Source organism: Ahaetulla prasina, chromosome 3 (genome assembly GCF_028640845.1).
Source record: "Ahaetulla prasina isolate Xishuangbanna chromosome 3, ASM2864084v1, whole genome shotgun sequence".
NCBI lineage: Eukaryota > Metazoa > Chordata > Lepidosauria > Squamata > Colubridae > Ahaetulla > Ahaetulla prasina.
In genome coordinates, this window is record NC_080541.1 from 59,791,399 (window position 1) to 59,807,240 (window position 15,842).

At 35.9% G+C, this 15,842-nt stretch overlaps 1 protein-coding gene across 6 annotated transcripts in view; it reads right to left on the reverse strand.

Annotated features, from left to right (window-relative positions):
• Window positions 1-15,842, reverse strand: part of EPB41L3 (erythrocyte membrane protein band 4.1 like 3) — a 158,458-nt gene that overhangs the window by 27,437 nt on the left and 115,179 nt on the right. For all 6 annotated transcript variants that reach the window (XM_058177310.1, XM_058177308.1, XM_058177307.1 and 3 more), the window contains exons 6-11: window positions 14,614-14,689; window positions 13,183-13,401; window positions 12,826-12,913; window positions 11,001-11,153; window positions 8,742-8,839; window positions 6,038-6,213 (exon numbers count right to left, since the gene is read on the reverse strand). In XM_058177310.1, the coding sequence (XP_058033293.1) occupies window positions 6,038-6,213; window positions 8,742-8,839; window positions 11,001-11,153; window positions 12,826-12,913; window positions 13,183-13,401; window positions 14,614-14,689 (810 nt within the window). The remainder of the gene's footprint in view (window positions 1-6,037; window positions 6,214-8,741; window positions 8,840-11,000; window positions 11,154-12,825; window positions 12,914-13,182; window positions 13,402-14,613; window positions 14,690-15,842) is intronic.

Below are 15,842 nucleotides of genomic sequence, written 5' to 3' on the forward strand. Positions count from 1 at the left end.
ACCAGAGGTAATTAATTAATCACAATTATCTCAAATGCAAGATACTAATGAGCTTGACATATAGACCCAAAGAAGCACCCGTATCACTAATTCATTGGAAAGAAAAAAAGATTTTGAAGAGTAGGTTAAAAAGTAATTTAAAGAAAGGGGAAAAAATGGCCATTTCATCAAGCCTTTATTATACCAATTTGAATCACACTAAATATACAAGCATACATTAGGGCTGTACAAAACAAAGAGATGTTTTACAATAGGCAGGAGCAATTATAAAACAGGACCTCTGTATGTGCTGCCAAATGTTGCAAAATAGTTCTTCAAAATGCTTTGCACATATAAATACAACAGCATCATTTTCTAATCATATACAAGTAGTCTTCAATTTACGACAATTGGGACAAGAATGGCCAATTGGCTAAAGCAAGACGGTTCAGTGAAACAAACTCAATTTTATAACCTTTTCTGCTGCAGTTGTTAAGTGCATCACTGCAGTTGTTAAGTGACTCATACAGTCATTAAGCGAATCTGGCCTCCCCCATTGACTGCTTGTCAAAATCCGGCTGGGAAGGCAGAAAATGAGGACCGTGTAAAGCAGAGATGCTACAACCAACATAAATAGTTGCCAAGCACCTGAATTTTGATTGATTGAAAGTAAAATGTTCCGGCCACAATTTTTATTTACTTGATCTATGAGAGTGCATCCTTCCTAAGTTTTAAGCCTGGGGGCTTCTGCCTCTCCTGATTGTTTCCTCAGCAGCATCTCTTCCCCTCATTCTCCAAAGTCATCCACAGATTCCATTTTAGTAGCAGCAACCCCATCTACTCCCTAGAGCCCAACTTGACAAGCAGATTGTCACACCTGAATATAACTGCAAAGAATATAACTGCAAAGCAGCATTTCCAATAGTGGCAAGTATCCCACATATGACAATAGACAGCCCCCATTCATGTTATCACAGACAAACCACTCTCCCTCATTTTTAGACAGGCAATTTCTGTGAAACCATCTAGAGAGGGAGAAGTGTATAAAATGGGCTGATGTAGATATCTAATACACCTAGATGGGTTTACTAAATGCATCAGCTTCATCTGTCAGCTGTACTAGGTGACTGATATTTTCTTTCCAGCCTACCTAAACTGAGGGGGGGGGATAAGTGCCACTCTGTCGTTCTGCATATCAGGATTTGTGGGAATTTTTTTTTTTTAAATAACAGGTACTGTGGCTGGAAAAAGTTTGAAATCCCTTCCACTAGAACAGGGGTCCCCAACCTTTTGGACCTCAGGGACCACTAAATTCATAATTTTAAATCCCATGGACCACTAATATGATCTGCTTAATGACCAGCTGGGTCGGTGTGGCTAGGTGGTCATGTGACTGGGTAGGCATGACCAAGTTGATGTCACTCATTCGAGGGGCACCTCACCGATTCCTACTTGCCCCTCCCCTCCCCTCCTACCCACTCCTCCCCTGCCTGCCCGGGCTCCTTAGGGTCCCAATAGGAAGCAGTTGTTGGAGCTAAGCAGCCACCATGAGAAAGAGTTGGCAAAACTGCTGGATCAGTTCAAATTGGATCTGACCGAGAAGGAGGCTCAGCAGAAGCACCTCACTGAAGACTAGGAGCATAGGCTTTCCAAGCAGAGGGAAGACCTGCAGGAGCGCAAGGCCAGGTACCGGCGCCTGGAGGCTCAGCAGGCTGAGATGGTCAGCCAGTTCCAGGCATGATGCAATCCCACTGAAATAAGGTCCTCTGGCTCTTTGCCATCAGCAGCACTTCCCTCCAGCCTTTGCCCAAAACCCCACACCAGGAGGCTGAAGCAGACCCCAACCCACACAAAAAGACCCTGAAGGGGGAGACTCTCTGCAGCAACACAAGCGTTCATTGCACATATCCAGTCCAGGGGCCGTAGTCTGAGGACCCTTGATTTAGTGCAATATAAGAAATCCAAATAATTTTTCTGGGGACCACCAAAATTTTCTCACGGACCACCAGTGGTCCACGGACCACCAGTTGGTGACCGCTGCACTAGAACGTATCTGACAGATGACCATCCAGCTTCTATTTCAACTCTTCTAAGAAAGTGTCTATGGAGATTCTCAGTCATCCAGCACCTTGTCCCAATGATGCTTTTTTCCCAAAAGGCAACTGGATTTTGTTTTTCTTTGAGGACGCTTTGCCTCTTGAGTCCGGAAGAAGCTTCTTTGATGAGAAGCAAAATGTCTTCAAGGAAAAACTAAGTCCAGTTGCCTTTTGGGAAAAAAGCACCTTTGGATCTTCTAGGAAAAGAAAACTCAGCACATCCTTTGGCAATCTGTTTTATTGACTGACAGCTCATATTCCTGCTGACATCTAGCCTGGGCTTCCTTCCTTGTGATTTTAATCTGGTTCTCCCTTCTGAAAAAATAGAGTAAGTCCATTCTCCCTTCTATGTGACAACCTTCAGAGATTTAGACACAACTACCATAATTTCCCTTCCCTTAAATATCCAGATCCTTTAACCATACATTCCTCAGAGAACTTGGATTAAGAGTTCTTATCTCATATAACTTATCTTCATCATTTTTAAGGAAATAAAGTATGCATGCAGATGATGAAAATTAGCTCTCTATCATTATGCAAGACTTATGGTCATATAAGAATGACTTTTCTATTCCCTCTTAATCTTCCAGAATTTTCCAGAACAGATTTATAAGATTTGGGCAAAATAAACTGCAATGGACAGGGAGAATTCAATCTGTCTTCAGAAGGATGCTGTTGGAAATAATTTCAACACTTCAATCTAGACGAGTTCTTTTCTGGTCTACGAAACAGGTGCAATTGGCTTTAGTACATACAAATCACTTAGGATTTACATGGAATAAAAAAAATAAAAACTTAAAAATCTGTATTAAGAGATGAAAGTTTGCACAAAATATTTTGTGCAATAATTTGCATTATAGAATAAAGTGGAAGCATAATGAATCTGTATTATATGGAAAAAAAAAATGAACATAAATGAATAAAAAAATTTTTTACATTTACAAGTAGTGAGCTTCATGAACTCAAAGGATTATGAATCAGTACTTTTGCGGAATAAATCCAACTTTGATTAAGTCATTTGGAGTTCATTGGAAGAAAATCAGAATGTAAATAAAACGGTAAAGCTGGAAAAAGACACTTAGACCAATGACCCCAAACTTGTGTTCTGAGTAACAGTCTTTCCCAATTCGTAGGCTGTGACCTGCAGCGGAATCACATAGCAATAAATGAAGGGCTGCTGAAGAGTGCAAACTAATTCCCAGCAAGTTTATTAGTTTGATGCAAAAGTATGTGGAATTCCAAGGAAAGTTACAGTTCCAGAATCATTAATGAAGCTCTAATGTCTTTTTTTTTTCTTTTTAACACAACACATCTGCCTTTCAAAGGAAGAATAATCATGCCTGGAAGGGACATGACTTTTAAGCAAAGCTTTGATCCTCAGTCTGCAACAGAGTGGAAGAGAGAACTGAAATTGCAAGAATGGGGAAAGGATTTTCTAAGCATCAGGCTAGAAGGGAAAAAGGTAGATGAGCCAAAACTGTTATCTTGGTGCAGCTATACACTGAGAGACAATGCCAAAAGTAACTTTTAACCTGCTAGTGTTTTGCAAAATGGAGCATTTTAACATGAGTGGGAAAGAAAGAATACACCTTTTTTTCAGTGAATAAGAGTGGGTACCTTCAAAATAAAATTCAGATTCAGGAATTATGTCAAAACATGCAAGTTCATCCTTTCTTTTAATACATAGATTATTTTATTGGACCTTTTGTTGCTGATTTCCAAAGTTGTAAGTTCTATCATTGTTTTATTACAATGACTGAACTTTAATTATTAATATGGCATATTTATTTCTGGCTCAACAATCACATAAATTCAATTTTAGGGGATCAAGTACTTGCAGATGAAAATCTCTTATGGTACAGAAACCCAAATTACTACATTTAGTAATAAAAAAGAGATGTAATGAGTCACTCAGATGACTCAATATTTTCAGGATGATGTCTGTTCAGTTTCTGCTGTCCTTTAGCTCTCTTGGCTAAATTTGGTAGCTACTCTTTATTTACTTGTCACCAAGGCAAGTATATGTATACCAGTTTGTAACAGACCTTGAATAATAATTTGGATGGTATGTAATAGTACCAGATTTTTCCCCTACCGGTCATTTGTATGGATGTATGCTAACTATTAGTTTATTATCTTGGCCAAAAATATTTTTGAAATGCAAAGATTAAGAACAGATAAACTGATCATTTTTGGTTTTCTTTGACTTGTCCTTTTTCCACATGTAGTTTTATATTACCTTTGATGTTTTTTAAAAAGATCCACATGAAAATCTGCTCCAATTGAACTATTTCTTTTAACATACATTTGTAGGCATATTTGCTTAATTTGTATCAACTATTTTCTCTAATGCAATGCCTTTCTAATATTATTCATTCACATATGGTGATTTATAGAAAAACGTTTATGTAGGTTAGGGCTGAACCGTGGAGTCCTTAGTGCTCTCTAAGCATGATTGTTTGCTTGCAGATGTTTCATTGCCCAACTAGATAATATCATCAGTGCTAGTGAGTATTATATTTGTCTCTGTTTATATATAGATAGTCCTCAACTTACAACCACAATCGAGCCCAAAAGTTCTGTTGCTAAGCAAGAAAGTCGTTAAATGGGTTATGCTTCATTTTACAATCTTTTTTGCCATAGCTGTTAAGCTAATTTCTGCAGTTAAAGAAATTATGCAGTCATTAAGTGAATCTGGCTCCCCCTCCCCACATTGACTTTGCTTGTCGAAAGCTGTCTGGAGAGATTACAAATGGTGGTATAAACTATAACTATCATAAACACATACCAGTTGCCAAACATCCAAACTTTGATCACATGACCTGTGAATGCTGCAACTGTTAAGCTTGAAAAAGTCATAATTCAGCAGCACATAATTCAGTACACTCGTAACTTGAATGGTCACTAAATGAATAGTTGTACATCGAGGACTACCTGTACAGTAGTTTGCCCTGCCAGAGCTGGTGGATATTTCCATTTTCTCCTTGATAGTTTCTTGCTTGTTTCTTTGTCTGATGTTAATCCCTGTTTATCTGGATACTAGCTGATGGAGAAGAAGCATTCATGTTTTCTTATTTTGTTTCCTTCTTCTAAACGGAATGTAAATGTGGTTTATCTATATGTATCTATCAACGTCTGATTTCTCTGAATGCAAACTTTCAATAATACCTTAGGGTTTGGGATTTTATAGTCATCTGAATAATGCAAACTCCACCGACACTGGCGGGGCAAGCTACTGTATATAAACATGGAGCAAACCTGATGATGTTACTTAGTCGGGCAATGAAACATCAGCAAGCAAATATCTAAGCTCAAAGAGCACCAATGACTCCATAAAACTATGTTTTCGTATTTTATTTCCTTCTTCTAAACGGAATGTAAATGTGGTTTATCTATATGTATCTATCAATGGCTGATTTCTCTGAATGCAAACTTTCAATAATATCTTATTTATTTTTGATATGACATCAAATATGGCATCAAATATGATTTGACATATTATAATATGTTTTATTTTTGTGAACACTGGAACTATATCATAAAGTTTGGAAAAACACAAATAACCACAGCATGTCTAGATTCAGTTTGCATATTGTGTCAGTCATTACAAGCGGAGTGCATTTACCATCCTAGCAATGATAGCTATAGCGCCCTAAAAAAAGCACAGAAGGGGTAGAAATTCAGGAAGAACAGCTAAAGAAACAAATGTGGAGAACTGAAGTTTTAGTCTTCCACAGCTTATGAACTGCCACATGAATAAGCCAGGATAAGAAAGCAAAAGGGAAGTTTAACAGGCATATCATAATAAATGACGTATCATGCACATACTTACATGTGTAATCCAAAGAAGCTCGGGGGGACATGAGATTACAAGAAACTTGAATCTGTCCTCTAATGCAATGTTTTATTTAAAAACGAAAATGAGACAAAGCTCCAAGTAAGGATTATTAAGAATATCTTACCCCCGTCTAGGCTGCGAGACATTGTGTAGCGTTTACTTGAGGAACGTTCAAAGTAAGGTGCAGGGCGATCAATCAGCGCACTAGCTCTTCTTGTCTGGGCTTGTGTCCTTCCACTGTAGCGAAACTTAGAACCTAGTGTGAGGAATTTTTTTGGAGGAGCTTCTGGTAGCAAGAGTCTAGAATATATCACACATGATAAACATTACAAATGACTGGTTTTCTAAACTGAAATAAAGTATTATGTTTTTAAAACTATTTTCTCCCATTCTTGAATGGAGGTAATGTGCTATTTAGTATCACTTTAAGCAATATTAAAAATGCAGTCTATAGCAAAAACTATTGTCAATTAGCAATTATAAAATGGTGTATGAAATATTTCAAGTTTTAATTTGTTTGTCAGATGGAGTTATTCCTTTAATGAACACAGCAATACTTGCAAAGAGAATAAGTGAGGTTTTTAAAAACTACAATGATATATTCTAATCAGTCTGGATTTGTTCCAGATATATAGGAAACATCATCAGACATATTCTGAGCATAAAGGTTAAAGATAAAGGAATCCCTGCAGATTTTTACTCTGCTAGTTGTTGCTGACTATAGGGCAGGGGTCTCCAACCTTGGTCCCTTTAAGACTTGTGGACTTTAACTCCCCGAGTTCCTCAGCCAGCAAAGCTGGCTGAGGGACTCTGGGAGTTAAAGTCCACAAGTCTTAAAGGGACCAAGGTTGGAGACCCCTGCTATAGGGGACAGTACTCATCTCCATTTCAAGACCAGAATAATAATATTCTGAGGGTACGAATAAGTTTTTGTTTGTTTGAAATGGACTGGCAGTCGCAAACTATAAATTGCATTATCATGCCACTTGTTTAACATGGATTCCAGAATGAATTATATCTTCCTACAGCCTAGCTATCTATTCTCAAATGGTCTGCATAAATATATATATTTGTTGATACCAACAGAAACTAATGGTCTATAACAGATCATGAAATAATAAATAATGAGCTGAACTTCTGGGAACTCTTTTCCCCAAAATAAGATATCCCCTGATAATAAGCCCAATCGGGCTTTTGAGCGCATGGCAATAAGGCCAAATGCTTATTTCAGGGTTCAAAAAAATATAAGATGGGGTCTTATTTTCAGGGAAACACAGAAAAAAAATAACCCCCAATTTCTCCCCTCTTGCTTCACTTTTATTTCAATGAAGACAAAACCTATTTAAAAATTCACTCAATGCAGAATTAATAATTTGTATAGCTTGCAAGATTAAATTATATAGTACTAAAACTCTTTTTCCTGTAACCTTTAACTGGATTAAACAATGCACCTATTTGAACCAAGATACCTCCAATGGGCTAATTTACAGAATGTGTCCAAAATCTGTGGGATCCAGATTAAGGGCTGAACTAAGGCTTCCTTAAATGGTATTAGGAACAAGCCCTCCTGCAGCAATGACTGGGTGGACTCAGTTGGAAATCACCCACCTGGAGGCTTTTAATAAGGAAGGGCAGGAATTTAATGAATAAGAAGCTGAACTAACAGACCCACAATCCCGTCGACTTCAACAGAGTCAAACTGCTCCTAGATAAATGGGTAAGTCCCCCCTCCATGGGTGAAGAACCCACTCCATGCTTGGATTCCAACTGAGAATAAATTCAAGCAATTTTATCCATTAGGTGCTTGACAAATTCCCCCAACATGGTCCTGTAAATTTTCTTATGATCCCTCCTTCCCTAGGGAGAGACTGGGTGACTTTAAACAGTTACTGGGCGGCAGTTTGCAGATGTAATAAGAGCAGACAAAGACTTGCATTTTGCTATTCTTAATGCCACGAGACAGGCATTAATGATGGGCACAGACATGCGACTCTCCAGGGTCCCGGCCACCTTCTGGTTCCAGGCTGCAGTCAAAGCCTACACAGGACCACACAGCAGAGCTCCTGGGTCATGCTCTACCTCCCTCTAGAACCTGAGTGCGTGTATTAGTCACCAAGGATGAAACATTTCAATAGGTCTAGCCTTCATGTGGACGAGAAAGCACTGGAAAATCTCAAGGACCGCAGTCTGGCCATGACAGAGAAGATAATGATAAATCCTCCACAAGATCACATTGCCATTGCTGCGACAAGAAGATCATGTGCGTAGTGTGCCTACTTTCCCAGGTCAGGCAATGGATGACCTGGGATAGGTCTATGGCCTTCAAATCCATGAATTTGTTAACAATCTGGAAAGATTGTTTGATCTCTTCAATAGAAGAATGGTTCACTAAGTTGTAAATATGTCTAGAATAATTCCGTAGCTGAGGTACCAGTTGGTTCAAACTAGAAAGCATTCCTGGAGTGTAACTTGATACATGGATTTGTACCACATCCAATATGTCAGTGTGTATGTATATATATGTGTGTGTGCGTGCGTGTGTGTGTATATATATATATATTAAATAATCTATATTTTAAATAATTTATATTTTAATTTTACTGTTTATCAAGAACAGAACAGATGTTTACTAACATGGCTTTCAATTATAGTTTCGAGAATTTACTAACATTTTGTGAAGAGTATGTCTGGTGTCTATTATATTTTTAAGTGCTAAGCCGTGATCAGAGATCAAGAAGAATGTTATATTTGTTTGCATACGTTTGACCAATTTATTCTCATTACATTGTGACGAACTTTGAAGTAATCCGTTAAAAAGGACTATGTACCTGAAAAATGTATGATGTTCAACACATACTTTCCATAGACGTTTTGCAGCACGATGATTTGGTAATTTAAATCCGATTGTACTTTCAAATTGCTCAAACTAGGAAAGAAAAAAAAAATCCAGGTTCACAGACATAACACATTTTGTTTTAACCTTGATCAAATAAAACAACTTTATGTTTCTTCCTTTTACTTTTAACAATCTTAATCTTTACATCAATCAAGTACTGTAGATTTTGATTTCTCTTCATTTCTTTTTAATCCTATTACACAAAATTCTTCAAGGCTTTTAACATGCGTCTTTTGTAAATGCAGTAAGAAAAAAATGTTCAGGTCATTCTCTTGATGTATCATTTGTGTTTTCCTTTTCAAATTCTAAAACATCAGCTAATTTCTTTTGTAAATCCAATGAAACATCATTTCCCAAGTCATTGCCTTGGCCTATCAATTGTAAATCTATTTTTGATATCATCTCTATTTTATCAAATAAAATTTGCTTTATATCTTTCATTTCTTCAATAACAATTTAACCTTGTTTCTGTTTAGAAATTGCTTCCAGATTTATTTATTTATTTATTTAATTAATTAATTAATTAATTCCAACATAAGCTGTCTCTTTAAAGGAAGTTAGAGGTTTAGCTTTCTACTATACAATAGATTCTCACCGGTGTTCTCCCTATCTTCCATTACAACACAAAGAGTGATGAAGAAATGATTTCCATTGGGAGAATCAAAGATTTATTGCTAGAATCTGTAGTTAGGGTAGCAATATAGGTTGTAAGCATTTCACCTCCACAATAAACTAAAATAATAACATTTAAATTAATAGCAAAAAAACTGACAACAGTTAAGTAAATATAGTGTGTTGGATACTGTATTACAAATCTTTGTTTTTGCAGAAAACAGAAAGGAATTACAGCAGTAGTACACAGGAATGAGGAGAAGCTGAAAAGTCAAATTTCAAAATATTACAAGGCTGAAACTATTAGCCTAAAATATAATAGATTACACTGCATTGATTTCTAAAGTAAAATTCAATACCTAGACATATGTAAAGTAAAATTCAATATCTAGATATATGAAACATGACAAAGCTCTAATGTAGTTTTGTATTTAAAATGAAGGTTCTCCCCTCTCCCTTTGTATGTAATATTTGAGTATTTTTTATAGTTAGTAAAATATCAAAAGTAGAAAAAGTGTTTTCTTCCTTTAGGCTGAAAAAAATGAAATTGAATTGGGGATTCTCTTAATATAAATTATGATAAAGATTAATGAGTAAACAGAAGCAAATATTATTCCCCACAGCAAGGAGAAATACAGATCGTCAAATTGATTCTTTTATCTAAAGAAGAGAATATATTTAACCTTGTTTCTGTGTAGAAATTTCTTCCAGATTTTGTTTGCAATAAAAAAAGAAACTTTGATTTTGTTTTTGCTTATTAGATAATTGCAATTATCATATTTTTCAGAGTATAAGACATACTTTCCCCCGCCCCCCAAAAGAGAGTAGGAAATGTTGGTGCATCATATACACCGAATACAGCCCTTTTTAACCTCCCTTTTCATCCCATTTTTGCAAAAAATGGGCCCATTTTTTGTAAAAACAGGGTGCGCAGAGGGTTTGGGAGGCCTACAAAGTGCTCCTGGGGGCTGGGGAGGGCAAAAACGTCATTTTTTGGAAAAACTGGGACATTCTTGCTCTCTCCCAGCCCCCAGGAGCACTCTGCAGTCTCAAACCTCTGCATGCCCCGTTTTTTGCAAAAACGGGCAAAAAACAGGTGCACAGAGGGTTTGGGAGGCCTGCTGTATGCCTGGGGTTTGGGGAGGGCAAAAACATCCCCATTTTTGCGAAAAACGGGGCGCCCAGAGGGTTTGGGAGGCCTGTAGAGTGCTCCGGGGGCTGGGCAATAATGCTGTTTTTGCTAAAAACGGGGTATGCAGAGGATTTGGGAGTGTTCCTGGGGGCCAGGGAGGACAACCCCCCCTTTTTTTTGTTTACTTACCTCTTCGAAATCTTGGTGCCTCTTATACTCCGGTGCGTCTTATAGTCCGAAAAACTGTAATTTAATTCTGTAATTGTTGTTACAGAAATGGCTAGCGTATACTGTTGTGTAAAAGTAAAAAATTGAGGTAGTAATATTATCTTCTAAAGTGCTAAAGAGAGTTGGAAGTCGGTGCCTTTTTCTTTCTTTTCACTCTTTCTTTATATATTTTGTGAAACAAGAGAAACATGACAAGCAATTTCATTCAATTTTACTTACTTCCCCTGGTCGAATTTTGATGTAGAAGTTATTCCTCTTATATGAAATTTTGAGAACCTTAGGCCAAGCAAATCTGTTTATTCTGAGTCTGTCTCGATAAATCAAGAGACCACTTGCACAAACACCTAACATGATTTCAACTCCTTCAGAATCCTGAAAAAAGGTTGGACAATTTTTTTAAATCTAACATCAATTCCAAGGATCATTTATCAGCTATGATATTTCATTTTACATTTTTTCATAATTTTAAGAAAGTATATAAAATTATTCGTAGAATCATAGAGTGTTAGAAAAATACAATTCACTAAAATGTTATACAATTCTTGGTATTTATGTTCATCAGCTAGATAGAATAAAGTTTATTAATATCCTATGAGACGGGGTAAATTAAATATCACATTCTTAATTTAGCATGTAGTCAAAACATATAGAGAATTCCTAAAGGAAACAAAATTTCTCTATGTTTAATGAAGAAATCACAATTTGTTTACACGGTGAATGATATATATGAAACTCTTCTTGGGGAAAAAAGCTAATTATTAAACATATAATAATATGTAGTAACAAATATTTAAATTATATAAAGGTAATTGCTGAAGTAACTTGTTTTCCTGCTTCCTCTCAACACCTACTTCCTTTTGGTTTTTGGCTAATAAACTATTGTATTCTTGGAAGTGAGGGGACAGAAATTGTTATTTTAATATCCCCGCAAAAAAAAAATATCAATATAGCTCTTATGTTTAATTATGTCTTTAGACTATTATGCGAGCCTCAATGATCCCAATTTTGATGGTCATAAATTGTTTAGAAAGAAGTAATTATATTACTTTATTAATTATATTACTTGCAGAATTCTTTTGATAGCTGAAATGGCTATCAAAAACGGAAAATTTTTGCTGGAAAGTAATTTGTCCCAAAATGCTTCTGTAACTTATTTGTTAAAGACAATTAACAGCCGGTGAAAGTTAAGATTGTTTTTCTTTCTTAATTTATGCATTTGGTTGCAAATTGTCTAAAGACCTTTTTGAAATCTATTATGCACCTGGCTCATTTTAGGAAATATTTTATTCAGAATTATACTGGAACAGTGATGTGATCCAAAACTTTTTAACTTCTTCAATTATAAATTGACAAAAAATAGCCAGATGGTCTAGTAGTTAAGGCTAGAACCCAGAGACTGCGAGTTCTAATCCTGTTTTAGGCATGAAAGTTGGCTGTGATGACCTAGATTGTTGAGGGCAATATGCTGACTCTGGAAACCACTTAAAGAGTGCTGTAAAGCACCAAAAAACAATATATAATTGTAAGTGCTATTGTTATTGCTAAAATCAATCAGATTTCTCATTCAAGGTACAAATGAAAAAGCTCAATAGCACTATTCTAAAGTGTAAAATACAATATAAATATTTAGATAGTGGTTAATAGTGGTAGAAAAATAGAAGGAAGGGGAAGAACGTGTTACCAAAACTTGTTTTTGTAATTTTTAACTTATGATTTATTAGTAATTATTGTTTTTCTTTGTTTATGTATCATTATTCTTGTTTGACTTCTGTTTAAATAATCTGTCAAACTGCATGTAAGACTCATTATGCAAAAAGCCAGCTTCCTGAAGAAATTAGTAATATTGGAAAAGGTAGAAGGGAAGAGATGATGATAACAAGGTGAATGGACCCAATTACCGTGGTAATAAGTAGACCAGTAGCAAACTTTAAGGGCCAAACTGGGACAGGACACCTTAGAGAAGGTCTATCTATGATTGCTAAGAGCTGTCTGTCTATGACTTATACAGAAACTCAATTATTAGACTGTTGAACACAGTATGTACCTTGGCATGATGTAGATCTACTCCATACATAGACAGTTTTTTGGCATTTTCCAGAAAGTGCATCTCTGCTTCTGCAGGTGTCATTCCCCTAAAGTTAATCAATATGAAAAAAAAACCCCACATAAGTGAAAGTGAAGTTGTTTCATGTGAAAAAAATTATTTTCTTCAAAATGTAGGTTCTCCATGCATGCCGGTGCATACGCCAAATTCGATGAGTTGACACTTTTGCTAAAGCTATGCAATTCGTTGTATCAAAGGGATTTGCTTTAAGTGGAGGTATTAAGGCAGCTTACACAGCAAAGCAGACCAGGACGTTCCACAGGCCCATTTTATAAACATAGTTACTGCATGTCTCACCTATGGCTTTTATGAAGCTCTATTACTTTATCTTCCAGTTCTTTAGTATGATTTGGTGCAAAGCGGAATTCACTGACATAGTCACTCCCATATTCATCAGGATCATAATCTCCAAGCTCTGACTGAACTGTATAGGAGCCTAATAGTGCAAGTGTGACAAAAGAACATGGCAATCGTCCAGACACAATGTCATCTCGCAGCTGCAAGCAGAGATAATACCTGCAACAAATTTATATTTTAAAAAGTGTATTAACATTTCTCTATTTAAGCAGAAGCATTTAAAAAATTTATACGGGTTCATAAACAAATACACGATTTATATAAAACATATTGCTATTTTCAATAGTGGACATAAAAAGCAGCAAGAAGAAATATAGCCGGGGGGTGGGGGGAATGGAAGCACTTCGCACCCCATGTATACATATACACAATCTGGAAACTAATTGTCCTGTATCCAAAAATAAGTACAATTGCTGAAATGCTGTTTGAAGCAACAGCTTTATTTGTTATTCAAGGCACAGCAAGATGTAGTAAGTGAACATTTCCTTTTTAGTTATTATTAACTAAGTGAATAATTGCTTGCAAACAATTTCATCTATTAATGTCAACATTAATCTATTCTGAATTTATTCAATTAAATCTTTTTGAAAATTTTTGCAGTAAAGACTTCTCCATTAGAAAAGCATAGATAATGAAAGAGTGATAGAGCCAGTGGTTAAGGCACCAGGCTAGAAGCAAGGAGAATATGAGTTCTAGTCCAGCCTTATGCATGAAACTCAGTTTGGTGACCTCGGGCCAGTATCTCTCAACCCAAATCAGGCTGGACTATTAGATATGTTTGTTGCCTTGATTTATGTATAAAGATAATAAAGGTTGTATATAAATAAACAAAATAATGATAATACCATAAGCTCTTTAACATATCTTCCAATAATTCCCCATGTAAAGGGTTAAAAACAAACAAGTTGGGTTCCCACATGGACTACACTTGGAAGCACTCATTGCCAAGAAATCTGGGAATTGTATTTTTAAAAAAATATATACGGGATTAGAAAGAAGAGAAATCTACACTTTAAAAATTTTGTAGGGGTAATCAAAAACTGAGCTGTGTGATTCCTGAAGTCTGCAATAAGGATAAATTTGAGTGTCTCTGATAAGCTTCTAGGAGTGAGGCTAAATTTCAACCTCATCCAGGAGTCAATGTTAGAGGAAGTAACAACATTCTATTAAGTCTGACAGCTTTTCCAATACTTATCAGCTCAATAACAGAGTTGTTGAAGTCATATATTCCAACCACCTGATCAGGCAGGAAACCTTATACCTCAATGATTTAAATCAGCTGACCTTATGACAACAATTTGTTATTAAGCAAATTATGGTCATAATAATTTTTTAGAAATAATTTCTGTTCAGTGATAATGCATAAACTACCTTGTAATATCTTCAGAAAGTTGGGCAGGATCTGGAGGGTAGAATTTAACATTGAACGAGAAATGCCAAGCACCACCTAGAATAAAACAAAATATTAGTGGGATTGTCTGTCTTCTGCACTCACTATAATTTATTTACTGAGGTAGATAGTGTTATTACTTTCAACACTGATACTTGTTTCTCCTGTTCCTTCTTTCAAATTCTCAAGAGCTATTTCCATATTTCTGAGGGTTTTATTCAGCAACCTGAAGTTTCCATAAAACGATGTAGGCATGGATGTTAGGTAAGAGTTAAATAATGAGATAAATATGGAAATAACCACATGGATAAGTAGGCATTCAGTAGAGCTTCAAAATCTGCATCCATAATCCTATATATATAAATTTCATCCATCAGCACCTCTAGGAGTGCTACTTAAGCATAAATGAAATTGTAAAGAAAAAAAAAGAGATCTTATTGGGCTTGCTTATTGATAGGGTAAGGATGATTTGTATAGCATAAGAAGTGGTTTGAATGTTTACATTTCATGTAGTGCTCTTTAACAGTTTCAATTTGCAAACCATTTCCTACTTTTTTTCCTTGGTCTGGCCTTTGTTATTTGTGATCTAATGACTTCCAAGTAAGGTTATCATAATAAAGTTTATGTGAAATGTTCCTTGAAGGCAGTCCAAAAGCTTCAAATGATATGGCTGGAATCCAATGATTATTTTATAAAGAGCTCTTTTCTACCTTGAAAGCACTCAATAGTATAAAATCAGAACTTCATAAATAATGGTTAGCCTATATGAAATAAATTCTGACCTTTTAAAGATTTCTCCTCTGACTCATTAAAGTACAAAAATTGAGCCAAATTGGCTACAATGTCTATAATATGGGATAGTCAGTGTTGGTAGTTCCTTCACTGCATTTTAAAAAGCAATCGTTATTTTATTCCAGCAAGATTGCAAAAGTCAAATTTTGTGCAAAGGTTAAGATTGCTATTTGTAAGCATTGCTGAAATGCCTGAAACCGGCTTCTTAAAACCAAGTATCTGGTACTTTAGAAGCACTGGTTGTTTTTGGACGTTGACCTAGATGGTTTTATGCATTCTTATGCATGGTCTTGAAAGGGTAGTTTGAATGGCAACACACATTGTTTTACCAATTACAAAATACAGCATGTCAGCTTTGTTTTGTTTAAGGCTTTTGTATGAGGTCTGGATTTTATTCTGAAAGTACTGCTCTGACAGC